Here is a 20,711-nt window from a genome sequence, read left to right on the forward strand (position 1 = left end):
GGGGGATATCTGTGTGTGCAGGTGACTATTACTGTGCATAATTATTAGGCAACTTAACAAAAAACAAATATATACCCATTTCAATTATTTATTTTTACCAGTGAAACCAATATAACATCTCCACATTCACAAATCTACATTTCTGACATTCAAAAACAAAACAAAAACAAATCAGCGACCAATATAGCCACCTTTCTTTGCAAGGACACTCAAAAGCCTGCCATCCATGGATTCTGTCAGTGTTTTGATCTGTTCACCATCAACATTGCGTGCAGCAGCAACCACAGCCTCCCAGACACTGTTCAGAGAGGTGTACTGTTTTCCCTCCTTGTAAATCTCACATTTGATGATGGACCACAGGTTCTCAATGGGGTTCAGATCAGGTGAACAAGGAGGCCATGTCATTAGTTTTTCTTCTTTTATACCCTTTCTTGCCAGCCACGCTGTGGAGTACTTGGATGCGTGTGATGGAGCATTGTCCTGCATGAAAATCATGTTTTTCTTGAAGGATGCAGACTTCTTCCTGTACCACTGCTTGAAGAAGGTGTCTTCCAGAAACTGGCAGTAGGACTGGGAGTTGAGCTTGACTCCATCCTCAACCCGAAAAGGCCCCACAAGCTCATCTTTGATGATACCAGCCCAAACCAGTACTCCACCTCCACCTTGCTGGCGTCTGAGTCGGACTGGAGCTCTCTGCCCTTTACCAATCCAGCCACGGGCCCATCCATCTGGCCCATCAAGACTCACTCTCATTTCATCAGTCCATAAAACCTTAGAAAAATCAGTCTTGAGATATTTCTTGGCCCAGTCTTGACGTTTCAGCTTGTGTGTCTTGTTCAGTGGTGGTCGTCTTTCAGCCTTTCTTACCTTGGCCATGTCTCTGAGTATTGCACACCTTGTGCTTTTGGGCACTCCAGTGATGTTGCAGCTCTGAAATATGGCCAAACTGGTGGCAAGTGGCATCTTGGCAGCTGCACGCTTGACTTTTCTCAGTTCATGGGCAGTTATTTTGCGCCTTGGTTTTTCCACACGCTTCTTGCGACCCTGTTGACTATTTTGAATGAAACGCTTGATTGTTCGATGATCACGCTTCAGAAGCTTTGCAATTTTGAGACTGCTGCATCCCTCTGCAAGATATCTCACTATTTTTGACTTTTCTGAGCCTGTCAAGTCCTTCTTTTGACCCATTTTGCCAAAGGAAAGGACGTTGCCTAATAATTATGAACACCTGATATAGGGTGTTGATGTCATTAGACCACACCCCTTCTCATTACAGAGATGCACATCACCTAATATGCTTAATTGGTAGTAGGCTTTCGAGCCTATACAGCTTGGAGTAAGACAACATGCATGAAGATGATGCTGTGGACAAAATACTCATTTGCCTAATAATTCTGCACTCCCTGTATGTGGGTGTGTAGCGGCACATTATTTGGTGTTGGGCACTTTTGATGAGATCTGGTGCTCATTTAGGCACAGTAGATTTTCACTTGCTGTTCTTAGGTTATTGTTTTGTTTTTTCCTGTTGAACCCATTTGCAAGGATAGACTTACTATCCTGCAGCTGACATGGCTTGATCCCTTCTGTATATCAGCTATGCTATCAGAAACCTCCTGTACTAAAAACTGGTTTGCCATGCATTAACATAACTGCCAACATTCACTTTTACATTCCACTTAATTTGTGGTGGTAAGAAAACTGGCTTTAGTGAGGGTGCGGCTGTTGGCTTGTTTGTGGGCCAGGTTGTATGGTAGCAGTTTTGACGTTGCCTTGTGTTGCTTTTTTGTTTTCAGAATAATTTGCAAATGTGAAGGTGGAACATTGATTTTTATTTGTTTATTTATTTGTTTATTTATAAGGAACCCCATTAGCTTCCACAACAGTGGTTGCTAGTCTTCCTGGGGCCCAAACCATCAAATACCACCAAATAAAATGTTACACAATGAGTTGGATGCAAAAATGTCCACATAATTTGGCTCTTACATCCACAATAAGGTTTTACAATTCTGAAAATGTAAACATGTAAATATTAAAAAATTATAAAAAAAAACACTCAAACAAAATACACAATTTCCATTACAAGTGACATTACCCTCTACAATTTTTACAAATAAATTAAAAACTGCCTAAATAGGCTTTTAGGTGATTTTTAAAATGATGAATAGAAGCCAATTCTCTAATTGCATAAGGCAACTTATTCCACTGAAAAGATGCTCTAAATATAACAGAGTTTTTCAAAAAGTTACTTTTAACTCGAGGAGTTACTAAATTGTGGTTAGTTGAGAATCGTGTGGCATGATTATGTATTTCATCTGGATATAAAAATACAAGTAAGCCATAGTATAATTTAGCTTGTACAGAAAGCCAAGAAAGTTTACCCTGCATTTTATCAATACTTGTATAATATGAACACCTTAACACTAATCTGGCCGCCCTATTTTGGACTAACTGAAGTCTGTTCAGATCTGTCTTATTAGCTGCTGACCAAATGATTGAGCGGTACTCTAGATGAGATAATACTAGTGCATTAATGACATCTTTCATAATTGAAGAAGTAATATAAAAAGAGCATTTCCTAGCTATAGCTATGCCCTGTCCCATTAATAACAGAGTTGATGTGCTGAGACCATGAAAGGTGGTGGTTTATGGTAACACCAAGTAATTTAATCTAGGTGACCTGTTCTAATACCGATTCAGCTATGGAAAGATTTAGTTGTGGGCTGTTGACTAAGCGTACTCTACTTCCTATTAACATGGATTTGGATTTAGACACGTTTAAAATCATGTTGTTTTTACTTATCCAATCAAACACGTTCAGCAAATCTAGTTGTAATACGCTTGTCAATTCAGAGTAGCTACTGGCTGAATAAAACATGGTGGAGTCATCAGCATACATTACAAGATGAGATTTCTCCAGGACATACGGCAAATCATTTGTAAAGACTGAATAGAGAAGTGGACCGAGGCAGCTGCCTTGGGGTAGACCACAGTTCATTTCACAGCCCTCTGAGAAATAACCATTATAATAAACCTTTTGCCTTCTTCCAGACAAATAACTTTCCATCCAGCACAAAGCAGCTGGTGAAAATCCATAACATTTTAGTTTATCTATCAAAAGATCATGATTTATCAAATCAAATGCAGCACTAAAATCCAAAAATACCACCCCGGCCAAATTCCCATTATCTAGATATTTATACCAGTTATCTGTCATGTGAATAAGAGCTGAACTGGTGGAATAACCAGGTTTGTAGGCATGTTGAAGCTGAGTGAGTAACTGATTTTCTGTTAGGTAATGTTGAATTTGTTCATAGACAATCCTCTCCACAATTTTACTTAGAATGGGGAGTAGACTAATAGGTCTGCTATTGACACCATTAAAAATGTCATTCTTGTTTTTAGGAATGGGCAAGGCAAGTTTATTTGTATAGCACAATTCAACAACAAGGTGATTCAAAGTGCTTTACAGACACATTAGAAACAAAAACAAATAAAAAGCATGATTTAAAATTGATTAAAACAAGCAAACAAACTAACTAATTAACAAACAAACAAACAAAACAGCATATAAAATCAAAACAGATAAAATCAGAACAGTAGATAAAATCAGTAGTTAAAATGTAAGTTTTGAAATTTAAGCTTAAAGTGTGGATTTGGTGCTTTATTCAAATGCAGCTGAGAACAGGTGAGTCTTCAACCTGGATTTAAATAAACTGAGTGTTTCAGCTGATCTGAGGCTCTCTGGGAGTTTGTTCCAGATATAAGGAGCATAAAAGCTGAATGCAGCTTCTCCGTGTCTGGTTCTGACTCTGGGAACTGATAAAAGACTGGATCCAGATGACCTGAGGGATCTGGAAGGTTCATATTGGGTCAGGAGGTCACTGATGTATTTTGGTCCTAAACCATTCAGAGCTTTATAGGCCAGCATCAGAACTTTAAAGTCTATCCTCTGACGGACAGGCAGCCAGTGTAAAGACCTCAGAGCTGGGCTGATGTGGTCCACTTTTTTGGTCTTAGTGAGGACTCGAGCAGCAGAGTTCTGAATGAGCTGTAGTTGTCTGACTGATTTTTTAGGTAGACCTGTAAAGATGCTGTTACAGTAATCAAGCCTACTGAAGATGAATGCATGGACTAGTTTTTCCAGGTCCTGTTAAGACATCAGATCTTTTATCCTTGCTATATTCTTGAGGTGATAGTAAGCTGATTTTGTTATTGTCTTAATGTGTTTTTCTAAGTTTAGGTCTGCATCCATCACTACACCCAAATTTCTCGCCTGGTTTGTGGTTTTTAGGTGTATAGATTGAAGTTCTCTGGTGAGCTGTAATCGTTTTTCTTTGGCACCAAAGACTATTACCTCAGTTTTGTTTTTGTTTAGCTGGAGAAAATTGTGGAACAACCAGTCATTAATTTCCTCAATGCATTTACCAAGAGCCCTTTTGAAAAAACTTGTTGGCAGGACATCTAAACAGCAAGAGGAGGAGTTCAGTTGACCTAAGATGTCCTCCAGGTCTTTGCTGTTAATAGGGTGAAACTGTTTCATGGTGTTTAAACAGTGTTTCGGTGGACACAGTACATATCCTGAATCTGCTGTTGATGTACCAATTGCTTGTCTAATCTTTTGGATTTTTTCTGTGAAGAATTTGGCAAAGTCATTGCAGGCCATGGTCGAATGAAGTTCAGCTGCCACTGACACAGGAGGGTTTGTTAGCCTGTCAACTGTGGAAAATAAGACCCGAGCATTATGGCTGTTTTTAGTGATGATGTCAGAGAAGTAGGACCTCCTTGCATTCCTCAGTTGTAAATTATAATTGTGAAGTTTCTCTTTATAGATGTCATAATGAACCTGGAGGTTTGTTTTTCTCCATCTGCGCTCAGCTTTCCTACACTCTCTTTTTTCATTTTTCACCAGTGTGGAGTTTCTCCATGGAGACTTTTTCCTTCCAGAGATAACCTTCACCTTAATGGGAGCAATAGTGTCCATAACATTTAACATTTTAACATTGAAGCTATTGACGAGCTCATTGACTGAACCTTTGGACAGGTCAGGTGTTAATGGGAAGACCTGGTTAAAAATTGCACTACTGTGTTCAGTTATACACCGTTTTGTGATCACTGCTGTTGATATATTTATGTGGGCTGAGATTTTACTTTCAAAGAAAACACAGTAATGATCAGACAGGCCCACATCAGACACAGTAACCTTTGAAATGCTCAGGCCTTTGGAGATCAGTAGGTCAAGAGTGTGTCCTCTATTATGTGTGGCCTCTGTTACATGCTGAGTCAGCCCAAAGTTGCCCAGAGTGTTACTCAGGTCTTTAGTCCCTTTGTCCTGAGGGTTGTCCACATGAATGTTAAAATCCCCAGCAATAATTACACAGTCAAAATCAACACAGATCACAGACAGCAGTTCACTGAGGTCATTAAAAAAGTCTGTGCAGTATTTGGGAGGCCTGTAAACATTAAGAAACACAACTTTGGATGGGGCCTTCAGCTGTAAAGCCACATATTCAAAAGACTGAAAACTTCCAGGAGATAGCTGCTTACATTGAAATGATTCATTAAATAAGACAGCAACCCCTCCTCCTCCAGCCATAATCCTCGCAGCCCTGACCCTTCACACATCAGACTGCGGAGACAGAGCATGAAGGTGGTAAGGAGGAACTAAGGGGGGCGAGGCTGGGCAATGTGACTTCGATTGCTCTGTTGAGGGCGGGGCTCGATGGTGAACCTTTGGCTGCTCTGGTGGGGGGTTTATGGGGGACAAAAAGGGATTGGGCCGGGGGGTAGATCTGAGCCCAGCATTGACCCGCTCCATCATGTGGGGAGGAGGGAGAAAGGGAGGGGGGGTGATGGGGGTGATGGCCTGTCAGGGGTTTGGGGGACTGGGGAAGATCGTGGTCCCTGGTCCTGGTCGTTGGTGTTGTTGAGAGAGTTGGAGGCAAATAGGGACCCCTCTTCTTGCCTCAGATGTCTCTCCTTTCTGAGGCTCTTCCCGGGTGGGGGCAGATGGAGCTCCTCCTCAAGGTTTCTGCTGGGCTTTGTCTGTTCTTGGAGTACTGTTTGTTCCTCTTTATGAGATAACTCCTCGTTTATCTCAGCCTTGGCACCAAGCACAGATGGATGACGTATGGAATAAAACAAGTTGGAGGTGAACAGTTTCACCCCTGACTTGTTAAAATTAAATCCATTTGCTTTAAACAGATGCCTGCGTTCCCAAAAAATATGGGAATTATTGGGAATTATTTTCGATTCTTTCCACTGCAACGGAAATAAGCTGCATGCCAAAGATCTATTAAATATGTGACATATAGGAAGGGACACAAACTTGGCTGCAACTTTGAGCAGTTTACTGTCTATATTATCAGAGCCGGAGAATGTATCGTCAGGAAGTGATATTGATTTTTATGAAGGGGGGGGGGGGGGGGGGGGGGGTCGAGTGTTAGCTAATGCAGGTCACTTGTGTCTTGCAGGCTATTAAAAACTGGCCCAGATGAACTGCTCTTCCACTCCACCTGACATCAACCTTTTGATCATCTTTTTCTTGGTTAGGTTATGTTTACTTAAATATGAAATAATTAGACTTTTATTTAAACTCCTTGCTTGTCACCTACTTCCAGCCAATTTGTGGCATTACTCTTTGATGTACCAACAGCAGAAAGCTGCGCTTTCCACACAGAGCTGGTGGAACCATCGCGGACACACCTGTCACACTGAATCTGTTTTTTTTCCTTTTGTTTGTTTTGGGTTTTTTGTTTTTGTTTTTGTTTTTTTAAAGGGTCAGCCTTGAATTTCCAGGGATTTCTTGTAACCGCCTGACAACAGTTTTAAGTTTACCCAGCTGTCATCAGTGTCATGAGTTTTCTTTTTTGTTTTTGTCTTTTTGTTTTTTCTCTTTTTAGTGACAGAGGTTGGTCAGGTCATCTGTAGAAAAAAACAAATGCCCTGTGAAAATACTTATTACTGCAGCTAATGACTACAGTTCATTTAAACTGTTAAAAGGGAAATGTTAAGGCTGTAACAAAATCAAATGTTGGTGTTTTTGTTTTTGTAAATGATACAAAAGAGACATTGTCCCTTTTAAAGATGAACTGTAAAATATTTTCCATAGCCATCTGTTCAGAGATGACATTTTACTTCCAATTGTGTAGCTAACTGGGAATCAAAACTGCTAAAACCTCCAAAATTAAGAAGCCATAAGAAGCGTTTGAGTTAAAAATCAAGAATGGTGGACACTGTTTCTCCATGATTTGGACACAGGGAACCGACTGTGGCAGGGTCAGTCTGTTACAACCGTGTGTGTGTGTGTGGGGGGGACTTAAAAAGGTAAAGATCAAGAGCAGTAACTAATCATAATCTTAAAGATGTGTAAATAATTCTGGCAGTGTGGAATGAAATAAGAAACCTGATGTCAGTAAACAGTGTCTGCATTTATAGATGAGAACATGAATATGTTGAGTCTGCTGTGGATGCTCGAAGATGCAAATCTGAAACACAAAGATGGAGTCAAGCCCAAAATAATCCCTCCCTCTCTTGTAACCCACAAACTGAACTGTAATGTAACGACACTCACCTGTTCACTAAAGTAAAACGTCGCTACTTCCAGGTCTGGTGTGGTTGGAATGGAGGCGGAGTCGACTGGGTCCGCTCTCCCTGCCCAGTGCGCGCTCCCGACGCAGATAAATTCTATCGAGACGAACTACTTGGCATTACACCTGTCCTCGCAGACCAGGTGTGTGTCGGTCTCACCTGTCTGACTCTGTAAATGATGGAGGAGCTGGTCGGGCTCGGCGCCGTGACACTGCTGGGCGTCCTGGAGCAAGGTAAGCTTTTTGTGACACGACTTCTTACTGGGATTAAATGATCATTCTAAACGTTGTTTTCTCCTTCCTGTTTAGTTTTACATCGTTTTGTATGTTTATGACCGTTTTAAATTGTTCCAGCCTGCAGACTCGAGAAACGGCTCAGCTGGTGCTGTTTTCATAGTCGAGGCCGTCTTCAGACCTCGTCAGTTTTAAAATTATAAATGCACAAAAAAGTTAAACACGGTGATTTAACCGGTCATGATGCTTGAATCTTTTTCTTTTCCACTATAGCTCGGTTACTGTTTTACGCCTTTTTATTTCCTGAATTCTGTTTACACGTGTTTTATGTTTGTGGTATTTAAAGCAGTTTGAATTCCTGTGTTTGCATGTCAGCGTACACCAGAGGTGGGAAGTAACGAAGTATTTGTACTTCGTTACTTTACTAAAGTAAAATTTCCGGATATCTGTACTTGAGGGTGTGGCATTAACCCTCTACTGCATAGCGTTGCCCTGAGGCAACAAACCACATTTTCATGCCTTACGGTGGCCCTTCAAAAAAAACAACAACTTTTTCCCCCCCAAACAATGCTACCAGGCACATCTCTTTCCAATAAAATGTGTGAGTTGAAGGTGGTGTGACTTTGATTGGGGAAGGGGGGGAAGGGCTCCTTTCTGCAAGCTGCACTACATGAGAGACATCTCCATTAGGAGGCAAGATAAAGATCACAATTTTACATGTTTATAGTGAAATAAATGTATATTAAAAATACTTGTATGTGCATGAATATGTTAAGAAGCATATTTGATTGTTTGTTCTACTTTTTAAAATTTATTTATACTGTAAAACTGCTCATTTTCATTCGTTGCCTCAAGGCAACACTGCGCAGTTAGCCCAATTTTTTTTTTTTTTTTCCAGGCAATATAATGCATTTGGATATGTGTGTAGAGATGTGTTTGTGTGCATTTATGTGATCATAGTCAATATTTTTTACTTTACAATCTACTCATAATTACAGGACATGGATGCAAAAACTTTTTATGCAAGGAAACCAAGGGAGTGTGCACTTTCTGTCCTCAGAAAGTGAGGACAGTGAGCATTCAGGGAGTGACAGTGAAGTAGAGGAGTGGATCCCTGAATGAGGTTTGAGGGACACTTAGGCGCTCAGGGGTCAGTTGGTAAAGTAACTGTGTGTGTGTTAGTGCCTACATAGCAAGCAGGTCTGGCCAGGATCTGGTATCAAGCCGGCACTTTGCGTAATCTGGGAGAGTAGAAAAGCGCTACATAAAAATCAGTCCATTCACTGTCTGAACAGAGTTTCGGCATGTTACTTTTGCACTGTTTTGCATGTTCTGGCACATGTTGTTGTTATTGCATGGCTTGATTAAGGTACACATTATGCTGACATCTGGGGCCAGAGCTGAAACCGTTCTGGGCCAGCACAGGGCCAGCAGTGTGTCTACAACTGGCCCGTGGCTGCACACCACCTACAGATGGCCCACATATCACAATGAATAACGGCCCTTTGGTGGCCTAGATCAGGTTTGCCAGAGGTAATCCACACATTGGCCAGCACAGGACGACCAGGGTGTATGAAACTGGCCTTGTGCTGGCCCATGTGTGGATTACCTCTGGCAAACCAGGTCTGGGCCACCAAAGGGCCGTTATTCATTGCGATATGTGGGCCATGTGTAAGCACATTGTGTGGGCCTGATCCCTGCCATAACAATGTGTGGGTGTCAGTGTATGTGGTCATGTATTACTTATTGTTGTGGGGACACAAATTTGTTTACACACTCACATTGAGGTCTCGCCTACGAAGGCTTGAGTCAGGGTTAGGGTAAGGTTCAGGCAGGGACTTGTGATGGGTAGAGTCAGGTTAAGTCTCCATTAAATTAATGTAATGTCCCCAAAAGTGATGGAAACACAACGTGTGTGTGTGTGTGCGCACGCATGTGCATGGGGTTAGGGTCAAATGTTGGATGTATTTTGGTGTTTTATTGTTTTGTGAAATGTTTACATTGTTTATTTGTTTGTTCATCCTTGTTGTACTAATACAACTTATTATAGAATAACTTGGCATTTTACTACCCGTGTTGCCTTTAAGCAACAAACCAATATCTGTTTGGGGGGGGAGCAGGTTGTCAAATTTTATGATTGATATATTATTATTAGGGACCCTAAAGCTCCCCCAAAATAGGGAGAAATATTATTTTTCCCCCAAAATTAAAAAGTCATGCAGTAGAGGGTTAAAAGAGATGAGCAAGTGCAAAATCAGGGGCTGCAGTTAGCCGACTGCAGATGTCCATAAGGTACTTCAGCATGGAGGTAGCCCTGCACTGTCAGTGTATGGCAGCTAAAGGCCAGCTGCTTATTTCACAGGGAGAGAATAATGCAGAGATGGAGAAGGACAGGGCTTAAATTAAAGACTGCTCAGTGGTATTTGATTCACTGGCAATTTAAAGTATATACGCATAGTCATCGTGTTTTTAAATTGCATATTGGGTCTGTACATGTGACATTATGTTTTACTGACTGTTATTTAAAAGCTGCATGAAAATCATCTGCAGGTTAGTGCAGGGGTTAAATGGGTTACTTTGCTGTACTGTGATGGATTTAAAACAGCTGATCACAGCTTGTACATTAAGAAAATCTACTGCAGCTCTCAATAGAAATTGTGACTTAGGATTTCCCCCCACGCTGAGCCATTACAGATTGGTGTGTCCAATTTTTAGGGTTCCTTAACCTGCTGAATCCACTTTAACCCCTGACTGTACACTTTCTGTTTAGGGCCAAAGTCACCCTCTACAATGTAGGCAAGGGAAAATATTTTTTTGTTTTTAAATTTTCCTCTTTCTCTGTTCATGTTCTGCTGATCTGATTCAAGTTGAATATTTATGAGAATTAAAATGTAGGCCACGTTTGTTAATCTAATATTTTATTACATTAATATAGCACAAGGTTGAGTTAGCTCTGCACACACATAGCTGGTAGAAACGTCCTCCAAAGAACTACTTTCAAGACTACATTTTAGAGTCGCTACTCTTTACTTTGAGTTAAGGAGTTGAGTCAGTACTTTAACAGAGTATTTTTAACACTATCTGTACATGTGACACCTGGCGTTCACAGCCCTCACTGCATTCGTGCTTCCACTTTATTTATTTATTTAGCTTTTATAAATAAAATTTGCATAGATGAGCAGCGTGGTGTGTACTTTGGTCTGTGTAGCAGAAGCTGTGTGAAGGACAGCTCATGAAGCCATCTTTTATTTAACATTTGAAAAAAAATAACAATGTTCATGTAATTAAAGTGTAATGTGCACTAAAATGTGTTCTTTATGTTTTTAGCCTATTTCTCTCTCCAGGTAATTTATGCCAGGAGGAAGTATTCAGTGTCTCCACCTGCCACCACTGGACCACCAGAATTTGAGAGGGTCTTCAGAGCTCAGTGAGCCCCTTTGTGTCTGTTTGTCTATGCATGTACTTGTATTACTAAAATCCTGTGGGGACCCTTCAATTTTGGAGGGACGAAATTTTACCTGATAAATTGGTAAGAATGAAAGGGATGCCTCTGGTGCCCCCTGGAGGCTGTGGTGTGTAGTGTTTTACCACTTAGTTTCGGTTAGTTTTGTTGTCCTTTGTGTTTAGAGCAAACTGCTCAGAGTACTTCCCCATCTTCATCACCGTGCTGTGGCTATCTGGAGTATTCTTCAGCCAAGGTGAGGCGACAGAAGCCACAGAGGCTGCTGCAGCATTAACACGTACGCTTTACGACCTGAAAAGGTAAACATTTAAAGGTGTGTCTGTGTGTTTCAGGTCTGTCTTCAGTCTGCGGTTTGCTTTATTTATATGGACGGTTCAATTACTTTAGAGGATATTCTGAGTCTGCACAGGGACGGTGAGAGCTATGAGAACCCCTACAATTACAATAAATACACTCGCTGTTTAAAATCATTCTTATACTGATGCTAACGTTTGCACTGCAGGAACTCCCATATGAAATGTGAGTTTTACTTTATGGAAAGTTCCTGCTCTGGCTTTCATACCCTCTGAAGGATGGGATCTCTCAGGGTTATTGAATTTTAAATGTTCACAGTGAAGTTAAACGCTGAGTTAAAAATGTCCAACTGTGTGACATCATCAGAATCGGCATACTATATTAATCTCTAGGGAAATTATATATCAGTCTGACAAACGGCAACTATCAAAATTTTGAGCTATGCAAACAGGACAAGAGTACAAAATCACCAAGCTAAGGTTATTTATTTTGACTGCGATTGTTTAGATCCAGACTGTCCCCTGAATGCCTCGTCATGTTGGTTTTTTCAAAGCTTGTATTTTTTTTAAACTAAATTCTGCACTTCCTCTAATGTCCACTAGAGGCTCGCGCATAGACTCATGTAAAAATGTCTAACTTTACAGCAAGAAATGAAAATGTTTACAGGCTGATTCCTGTAGTATCTGTATGTGGCCTCTTTTGGCTGTGGTCAAAATGCTAACACTTTTAGAAAATAGTCACTAGTTAAAATCTAAAATGTTCATTCAACCAGGTGGAACAGAGCTTTCTGCCTCCTGTAAATGACTTACTGTGAGTAGTTCTGCCTGTGCAGGTGTGTAACAGGTAAACTGACTCAACACTGTTCATGCCTCTGGTCTCTTTCAGTCTGGCTCCACTTTACTTCTGCGCTCAGATTCTCTGGATTCTCATCGGGTTCTCGGCTGTTGGCATTTTCCTCACAATCTGCCGAGTTTACCTGAACATGGACCTGCTGCAGGAACTTTGCTCCATCTTCGGGCTGTTTTGACCGAGGAGGATAAGAAGTGACAAAAGGGAGGAGAGGTTGTCTTCTACTCTGATCTTCATCTCTGTATTTCTCATACAGTTCGTTAAATATTCTGTTATCAACCTGAAAGTAGGGAATAAAGAGAGATGATGTATCTGCATCTGTCAGTTTCTGTTGATCACCAGCAGAGGGCACCACACCCCGACTTTGACCTCAAAGTTTCTTCATTTCAAACGACAGACACCACGGTGTAAAAATACTTAACTACAATTTAAAGCGTTGCATGCTAAAGCCCTGTTCTTGTTATAGTGGATATAAGGGGGTAGTCAATATTTAAAACTTAAACTCTTTCGTTTTGCATCTATAATTAATAAATGTGCTTTCAGGACATCTTCAGTCATATTTACACAGCACACCAAGGAGGAAACGCTGTTTACAGAAAGAGGAACCTCCCCTACAATTTCCATTTATGGTTGAACTGATTTAACAACAGAATTTTAGTGGAAGGCAAACAAAAGCCAGCAAACTGAAACAATGCTTTTGACAATAAATAACAATTAACTGTTTTGATAAATATTCATAAAGTTTTTTTCTTTTTCTTCTAATGCTCCACCCCCACCCCCACATACTGGCCCTTTTTAACTTCATGTTATTAAATATGACCTTTTTATAAAGCACATTTCAGTCCTCACGTTCCTGTTTTTGGCCACAAGGTGGCAGCATTTCATTTATAGAGGCTCTGGGTAATAAACACTGAAGATGAAGAATAACTTGATCATTTTGAGAAAAACAGATTTTAAGTCAATCAACATACAAATAATTTTTTTAATTTGTTTTAATATTTAAATAAAAATGTGTTTAAAAACAAGTTCTAAATTCACTATAAAACTCTTTTTCATACCTCAAATCTATAGTGCTTATTTTTAACCTTAAATTAATACGATGGACTTTTGTTGAGCCTAACAGCAGGTAAAGCTGAGGAGTCCTGAGATGATTAAAATAGAAACCAGCCCCTCTGCTGGTCCTCCTTCACTACATCCATGAATCTTCTCCGAGGTCTTCCCCTTTTCCTCCTGCCTGGGAGCTCCATCTTCATTAGTGTTGGTCAAGTTACTTGAAAAAAGTAATCAGTAACTAATTACTGATTACTTCCCCCAAAAAGTAATCCCGTTACTTTACTGATTACTTATTTTCAAAAGTAATTAATTAGTTACTTTTTAAAAACACGATTTACAACCTGAATAGGTGATAAAGCGATAGATCTTTCAGCCCAATTCTACTTTTTCTGCATAATCCATCATACAAAATGTAATCAAATGGAAAAGTCTCTTTTTAAAACTTGTTTTGTTAGTTTTAATCTTAACTTTATGCATCATGCAAACATTTAATTATATGCAACATTCACTGACTGGAAGAAATTTGTTTAATATTTAAACCTATTTTCTGCACATAAAATAAATTTTTTTTTGTGTTTACACTCAGTCTTTCAAATAGATGCAAGTAAAACACAGCAGAAAATAAAGTCAAAGACTCAGCGGTCCTTTTGCTCTATTTTCACCTGTAAAGCAGGAGTAGGGTAGGCGGAGGTTTATCCTGGTGCAGGTGTGCCGCAGTGGTCAGTGGAAGAATCCACGAGTTTCTCTGAGTTTCCCATTACGTCGTAGCGCACTGCTTGCTTGGAAGTTTAGGGGGGTTTTTTTCGCTGTAAAAAGTTTTCTTCCCACGCACAACGGACGCTAAAGTTTTTGTCACTTTTTATGGAATCAAACTCAAAGTAAGGTTAGTACTTCCACGCTTTAAATGCTGCACGCTCATACTCTCTCCCACAATCGATATGTGATCCATTGTTGATCTGCACACAGCTGTTGTCACAAACGTCGCACTTGCTAACGTCATTGTCATGAGACATTCTCGCAAAAAATCAAGGTTTTAGTAACGCAGTAACACAGCGTTCCTATGGGAAAGTAACGGTAATCTAATTACCGTTTTTGCAATAGTAATCCCTTACTTTACTCGTTACTTGAAAAAAGTAATCGGATTACAGTAACGCGTTACAGCCCATCTCTGATCTTCATCATCCTTTGTCCAACATGTCCATGCTGCCTCCTCAGCACAAGTTCAAACCATCGCAGCCTCACCTCTAAAAAACATAAATGAAACAATATGGAGGATTTCAGAATAAGCAGTTCTTAAAAAGTAAAAATGTTCAAAATTTCTACCACATTTGAGGTGTGTCTTCAGTATGAGCACTGAAACCTTTTTTTTTTCTTTGCTGTAATTGTTCCTCAGGGACAAGTGGACATGAAACCCACAGTCCTTTTGCACAAAAACGCATTCAGGTTTATCAGAAGCTAAAAAGAAGCTTCAGGTGACATCTTGATTATTTCCGTGCTTTTATTTGCTTCTGCAGCATCTTTAAACATTAAAACCAGCATAACTCTGCTCCTGCTGAGATCTCTACAGTTAATGTGCGGTTAATTAAACCAGCGAGTCAGGCCGTTAATGTGATCCAGGCGCAGGCTGATATTTCCACTTACTACCTATAAAAAAACATGGACCGCACCAGCACAGCTGCCATCGGGTGTAGAGGGGTGGGGGCTCCTAAAGCATAAGTGTCTATGGAGACAGGGGTAAAACCCCTCTGCTGGTTTTCAGCCTGACTCGTCTGTCATGAAAGCCAGAAGTGTAACAGCATTAGATCTGTGACATGAGGTTTATACTGAGATCGATACATTCATTAAACTCTGCTGCCCTACGAAAAAAATGTACGTTTTATAATTCAAAGATAATCCTGCAGCCTTTGATCTTCAGGTAACATTTATAAGGTAAAACAGTGAGATCTGTGTTTGTGGAGGATAAAGGCGTCTTTGTTGGTTTATGAGGATTCATCTTTAAAATCAAAACTACTTTGTATCACAAGTGTAGTCTATTTGTAAAAACCCCAGGCAGCAGAAACTGATATAAGCCTGTAAACTGTGAAGTGACCGGCTGTTGGAGATCAAATCTTTCTTGTGTGCGTCCGCAGTTTGTGTTTATTTGGAAAAATCCGATCATCTGACCAGCGGCCTGAGGAGAGCCGAGTCACGTCGAGCAGTGTGATATGAACGCTGCCTTCAGAACAAAACAGCTCTAATTAAAGCTTTAAGAAGTTCTCAGAAGCCTCCAACAACAAAAAGGAGGACATCTTACATAGTTTTGTGTTTGTCCTGAAGTCTGATGTAGATATTTTTCCTCTGGAGCACACTGCTGTTTATCCATGTCGGTGTAAACTGCTCAGTGTCTGCTAGACAAGCATCTCCCATCAGCTGAAAGTTACGCTAATCAAACCAGTAATGTCTCTCTATAAAAATCATCTCTTGGTTAAAATACACCGAAATCTCTTACTTTCATGTAGGAACTATTTTCTATCTGCTGTTTACATCCACCAAACGAGAGAACCAAGTTACAACCTGGAGGCTGAGAGGAGCCCTGACCAGTAACACTCAGACCTGCCATCAAGCTGCAGGGTAAAAGAAAATGAAGCTGAGGCACCAACAGCTGCAGTTCCTCTAACGTCCAGCAGGGGCTCCAGCAGTGAGTCAGTCCCCACAGACTCCCACGTTAAAATATCTGACTTCACAGCAGACATACACCTGTTTACAGCCCGATAGAACAACTGTTCTGGTCTCTATGGATAATTTAAACTTTTATAACACCTGGACAGGTGTGAATGTTTTCTTTCCGACAGCCTCTTTTACTGACAGGCAGCTGTAGCTGCTAGCTGTCTGCTAGTCTTCACCTCAGCTAATTGGAGTCCCTGACCTGGAGCTCTGGACCGTGTTTGTGCTGTTGGAGCCTTTTTTAATGGAATTATCTGACCAATAATCTGGCTGCTGTGAGATTAATTAAACTAAGAGACCATCAAAGCAGTCTGAGCTCCAGTTTTGGGACTTTATTTAGATTCTACTGAGCGTTAAATCATCAGGTATGTGTGTCTGTTTGATGCTCCCATACAGTCTGTAGGTTAGGCAGCAGTCAAAATGCTAAGTCGAGTCTTCAAAATGAACAGCCCCTAAACAGTGGGTGGCATCATGGTGACAACATCAATCCATTTATATGCAGTCTATGACCGTGATCTATATTTAGCCCCCACTGTGTTGACTTTTACCTCTCTTCTACCCGCGTGGAGCCATTTCTGCCCTCGTTTCAGGAGGGATTTACATAGAGTTGTAAGGTGATAGGTTGCAACTATCAGTCACTAGTTATTAAATGACTTTTGTCTTAGTTTTTCACATGTCTGTGGGTCAGAGGTGGATTGTGAGTAAGTTGTCACTCAGGTTGTTTGAATTTTCTCACGCCGAACTGTAATCTGCACCACAAAGAACTGAAGACTATTTATAGAGCAGCTCTGCTCGAGTTTATATTAGGAGGTGCAGCCAGGTCTGTACAGCCTGTACATTATCACACACACACACACACACACACACAAGTGCGCGTGCGCTGGTTCATGTGTGGAATGCGGCCCTGTGTGTATTTTTAGCGTGTCGTCGTCTCTTTGGCAGACGGCGGAGCAGCAGTTGTTGTTCTCAGCGTCAGGATAACTTTCCATCCAACAACAGCTGCTTCACTCTGCGCCATCTTCTCAGGCTCCGCCCATCAGAGACAGCACCGCAGACTGCCTCCATCGCTCGCCATCAAACACCTGAACACCAGCGAAACACATTTCTAAGACCCGGTGTCTGAGAAAGGCTCACAATCACATCTAACAACGTAAAAATAATTTCATGCCTCTCTGTGACCTCTGATTATGAGTTTACCAACAGGTAAACGATACCTGAGGTCCTGACTTGTCCCTCCTCAGTCTGGAAAAGCTTCAGGAGGAGCTGGAAAATGTTGCACAGCTGCTAAACTCCTGAGTTGGCTTCCACTGAGCTTCCACATAAACAAACAACAAACGTTAAGTAAAGAGACTTTGTTACGTTTAGGGAAGATATCACAGTTTTTTAATATCTGAAGCATAAAACACGTTTTAAATACAGTTTAAATGCGAGGCTTGTTAAGCCACACCTTACAAACATCACCAAGACAGCAGCACAGACTGTGTGTCTCTGCGCACCTATTCATCTGTGATGGACAGAATGCTGTTGAACTTGTCTCTGAGTCTTACAGAAAACATGATCAGTCAATAACATTATTTCAGTTTGATCTGCAGACAACCTGAAGCGATTTCCACGTCTCCTTTACCAGGTTGTCGGACAGAAGGCTTGAATGTTTAAATGGATCCAGTTTGAGCGCACTTTTTTGAATTAACATGTTTATTGCTCTGTGCACTAAATCACCATATTAATGAGTTTCTGCAGCATTAATCTCTGATGTTATTTATTGTTATATTTTTGTGTTCCCTGTGAGTCACTCATAGTCACATGACGCACAAAACCTGCTTTTTACTTGAACGTGCTCAGAGCCTAAAGGGTCAGGTTCTAGTGTCAGAAGTTGAGGGACTCGAGTTAAACTACATTTGACCACCCATCACGGGTGGAGCCATGTGACACTGGTGCATCTGTATGTGGTCACATAAGAGAGGGGAACTGGTTATGGAAAAAAAATGGACAAAGACACCTATGGACCACAAAAAGAAACAAACAACTTCTAAAAGTGGTCGATTTGATCTTAAAGTATACTCAGACATGTGGTGATGACTCATTTAAGAAGGTTGTTATTAAAAGCCACCGTAAAGACGTCACACAACCAGAGTGACCTGAGCCTATCATTAACCAGCTTCTTGTCATGTAAATCAGTGAGTTAGTTAACTTTGCCTGCTTCCTGTGGATGTGAGATTATAAAGATCTGTTAAACAGGTCCTGTCATTTGTTTTCAGCAGCATCATCTGAGCTTCCTGTTTCTAGTGATTCTATTAAGAGCTTAATGCTGATTGGCTGAGATCATAGTTAGTGAGGCTGTTAATCTGAGCCGGATTAGATTAACCGTGTGTCCAGGTGTCTACCTACTGGCATTTTAAGATGTAGGCAAACAAAATTATTTTAAAAACGTATCTTTATTTAACACAGCCCTGCCATGAGAATCCTGATTTTGTCAGTGACTTTGAATAAGGTCATAGAAAAACTTCAGTTCACCATAAAAAGTAAAAATTTTCTATAAAGAGGGCCGAAATTAAAAAAAGGTGTCACGATAGCGTACGATTACACTCAGGTATGATTGTGCTAACAACAATTTAGGAAAAAAGCAGCTACACTGCATCAATTCAGTGATCTTGTTTCAGAAAGTCAAAACATTAGCTGAAAGAGAAATTTAAAAATGTCAATTTAAGTTACCAGATCCAGAATTTACATGTATTTGCCGACCATCTCCAGAAAGTATTTTGCTACCTGAGACAACTTATATAGAGTTTGCTAACGTTAGCCAGATAAAAAGACACCTCAGGGACGAACGGGATGTTGACGACCAAATGATCCCATCATGTCCTGAATGTCCTGCTGATGTTGACCACCTAAGGTCCCCAGCCTGGTTGGCTTCATTACATAAAAATAGATATTTTGCTGGCTAGCATTAGCTAACATTAGTTTACTTACTGACAGAGCTAATCATAGCTAGCTTGCTCGCTAATGTTGTTTCTAGAGCTGCAACTATTCATTGAGTAATTCAAATAATTTGATTTGACACAAATTCTTGACTTCAATGATTTGTTTAATGCACAGCTCTGCAGCATGGCGATGTGTTAAATGATGTAAATGGGAGTGCTTCAGACACGTTTATGACTAAAAACAGACCTGCAGTACAAATGTATTTAGGAGCAGCGTGTGAATAAAAACTCAGATAACAATAAGGCCACACAGCTCTCAGTTTAAAACAAAAATACTGAAACAAAAACACCTAACACAACAGCAGCAGTGATGATGACGCTGGCACCTTTTAACATAGAGGCGGAGTCTATTTACACACCACAAAGGGCAAAGAGTGAGGTCAGGCAGAGTGAAAACAAACAGCAGCTCTGTTCCTGTGATCAACATTAAAACACTTTATTGGGAAAAAGCTGCGGGAGTCCTTCATCAAAGCACCTGATCAACAAACTCCGACAACTAGAAAAGTGAAATTTGTAGCTGCTCCATCCACCGCCATTTGTCTTACATGGCAGAAGAATCTGCAGTAAAGCTCCACGGAAAAAACAGAATCCAATGAGTCGTTTATTGTGAAAGACCTGTGTTTTTTCTCTTTTGAAGGTTTATGATTGCTCATTAATAAGACAAAAGTATTTTTTATCCGTTTACTAGATTAATCGATGGAATAATCGATAGATTACTTGATTACTGAAATAATCTATAGTTACAGCCCTACTTGTCCATTCGTCCATCCTTCGCTACCGCTTATCCTTTTCAGGGTCGCGGGGGGTGCTGGAGCCAATCCCAGCTGTCATAGGGCGAGAGGCGCGGTACACCCTGGACAGGTCGCCAGTCTGTCGCAGGGCTAACACACAAGGACAGACAATCATTCACTCGCACATTCACACATCCAGACCTGATTGTGTTATTGTCTTTTTCCCTGCCATGTTCTGAATCACTGACTTCACGTGTTTCACGTGTTTGAGTTGAACAAGAATGACTCAGGAAGTTCAGAAGATAAAGGAGGACATGAGGAAATAAGGGAACACTGGAAACTTACTGTTATTTTTTGATTTCATTATATTCAGGATATGTTCTTAGAGTTGGTGCTGAGGACTTTTTCTTTTTCTGATATCTGGAGAAAAAGATGGCCCACAAGTTCAAGGACCCATAAAGTATGATATCAAAACCTGTAATTATTAAAATGGGATTCTCTTTGGTCACATTTAAAGCTCAAGAGTGTTTTAACAGAAACACACAGCTGGCACATGTCCTAAGTGAGTTTCAGAGCTTTACAAGCTTTGCGTTTTGCTCGTATAATGGTCATAAAACAGGAGCAGGGTTTCACTGCCGAGCTGCAGTTAAACCCCAAAAACCTCATCCAGCCAAACAGCCGCTGACTCTCTGAATTTAGGCTTTTTGTAATCTCTAACAGAAATACATCCACTCCTGTAGACCAGGTTACCACCAAATATATGGTCTTATTTGCTTTGATGACTAAAATAAACACATTATACAAAATTTAGTGTTGT

General features: G+C 40.5%; 1 protein-coding gene across 2 annotated transcripts; it reads left to right on the forward strand.

Moving 5' to 3' along the window:
- The first annotated feature begins 7,613 nt into the window (after positions 1 to 7,613).
- ltc4s (leukotriene C4 synthase) lies at positions 7,614 to 12,743 on the forward strand. 2 transcript variants are annotated; one of them, XM_085286302.1, is made up of 5 exons: positions 7,616 to 7,820; positions 11,148 to 11,247; positions 11,448 to 11,518; positions 11,616 to 11,697; positions 12,463 to 12,743. In XM_085286302.1, the coding sequence occupies exons 1-5, from the start codon at positions 7,763 to 7,765 to the stop codon at positions 12,602 to 12,604; spliced, it is 453 nt and encodes a 150-aa protein (XP_085142428.1). In that variant the 5' UTR covers positions 7,616 to 7,762; the 3' UTR covers positions 12,605 to 12,743. The 2 variants fall into 2 exon arrangements, with proteins under 2 accessions (XP_085142436.1, XP_085142428.1); XM_085286310.1 differs by lacking the exon at positions 11,616 to 11,697 and having other exon boundaries at positions 7,614 to 7,820; positions 11,448 to 11,582.
- Positions 12,744 to 20,711: the final 7,968 nt, after the last annotated feature.

Source organism: Mchenga conophoros, linkage group LG2 (assembly GCF_057382185.1).
Source record: "Mchenga conophoros isolate Kocher_MC1m ecotype Shallow Benthic linkage group LG2, M_conophoros_male_GT1.1, whole genome shotgun sequence".
Classification (NCBI taxonomy): Eukaryota; Metazoa; Chordata; class Actinopteri; order Cichliformes; family Cichlidae; genus Mchenga; species Mchenga conophoros.

Excerpts from the sequence above, each read along its gene's own strand:
- ltc4s (XM_085286302.1), top strand. The coding sequence starts at position 7,763 with ATGATGGAGGAGCTGGTCGGGCTCGGCGCCGTGACACTGCTGGGCGTC. Across the intron at positions 7,821-11,147 it reads GCTGGGCGTCCTGGAGCAAG|CCTATTTCTCTCTCCAGGTA; the intron begins GTAAGCTTTTTG and ends TTATGTTTTTAG. Across the intron at positions 11,248-11,447 it reads GAGAGGGTCTTCAGAGCTCA|AGCAAACTGCTCAGAGTACT; the intron begins GTGAGCCCCTTT and ends CTTTGTGTTTAG.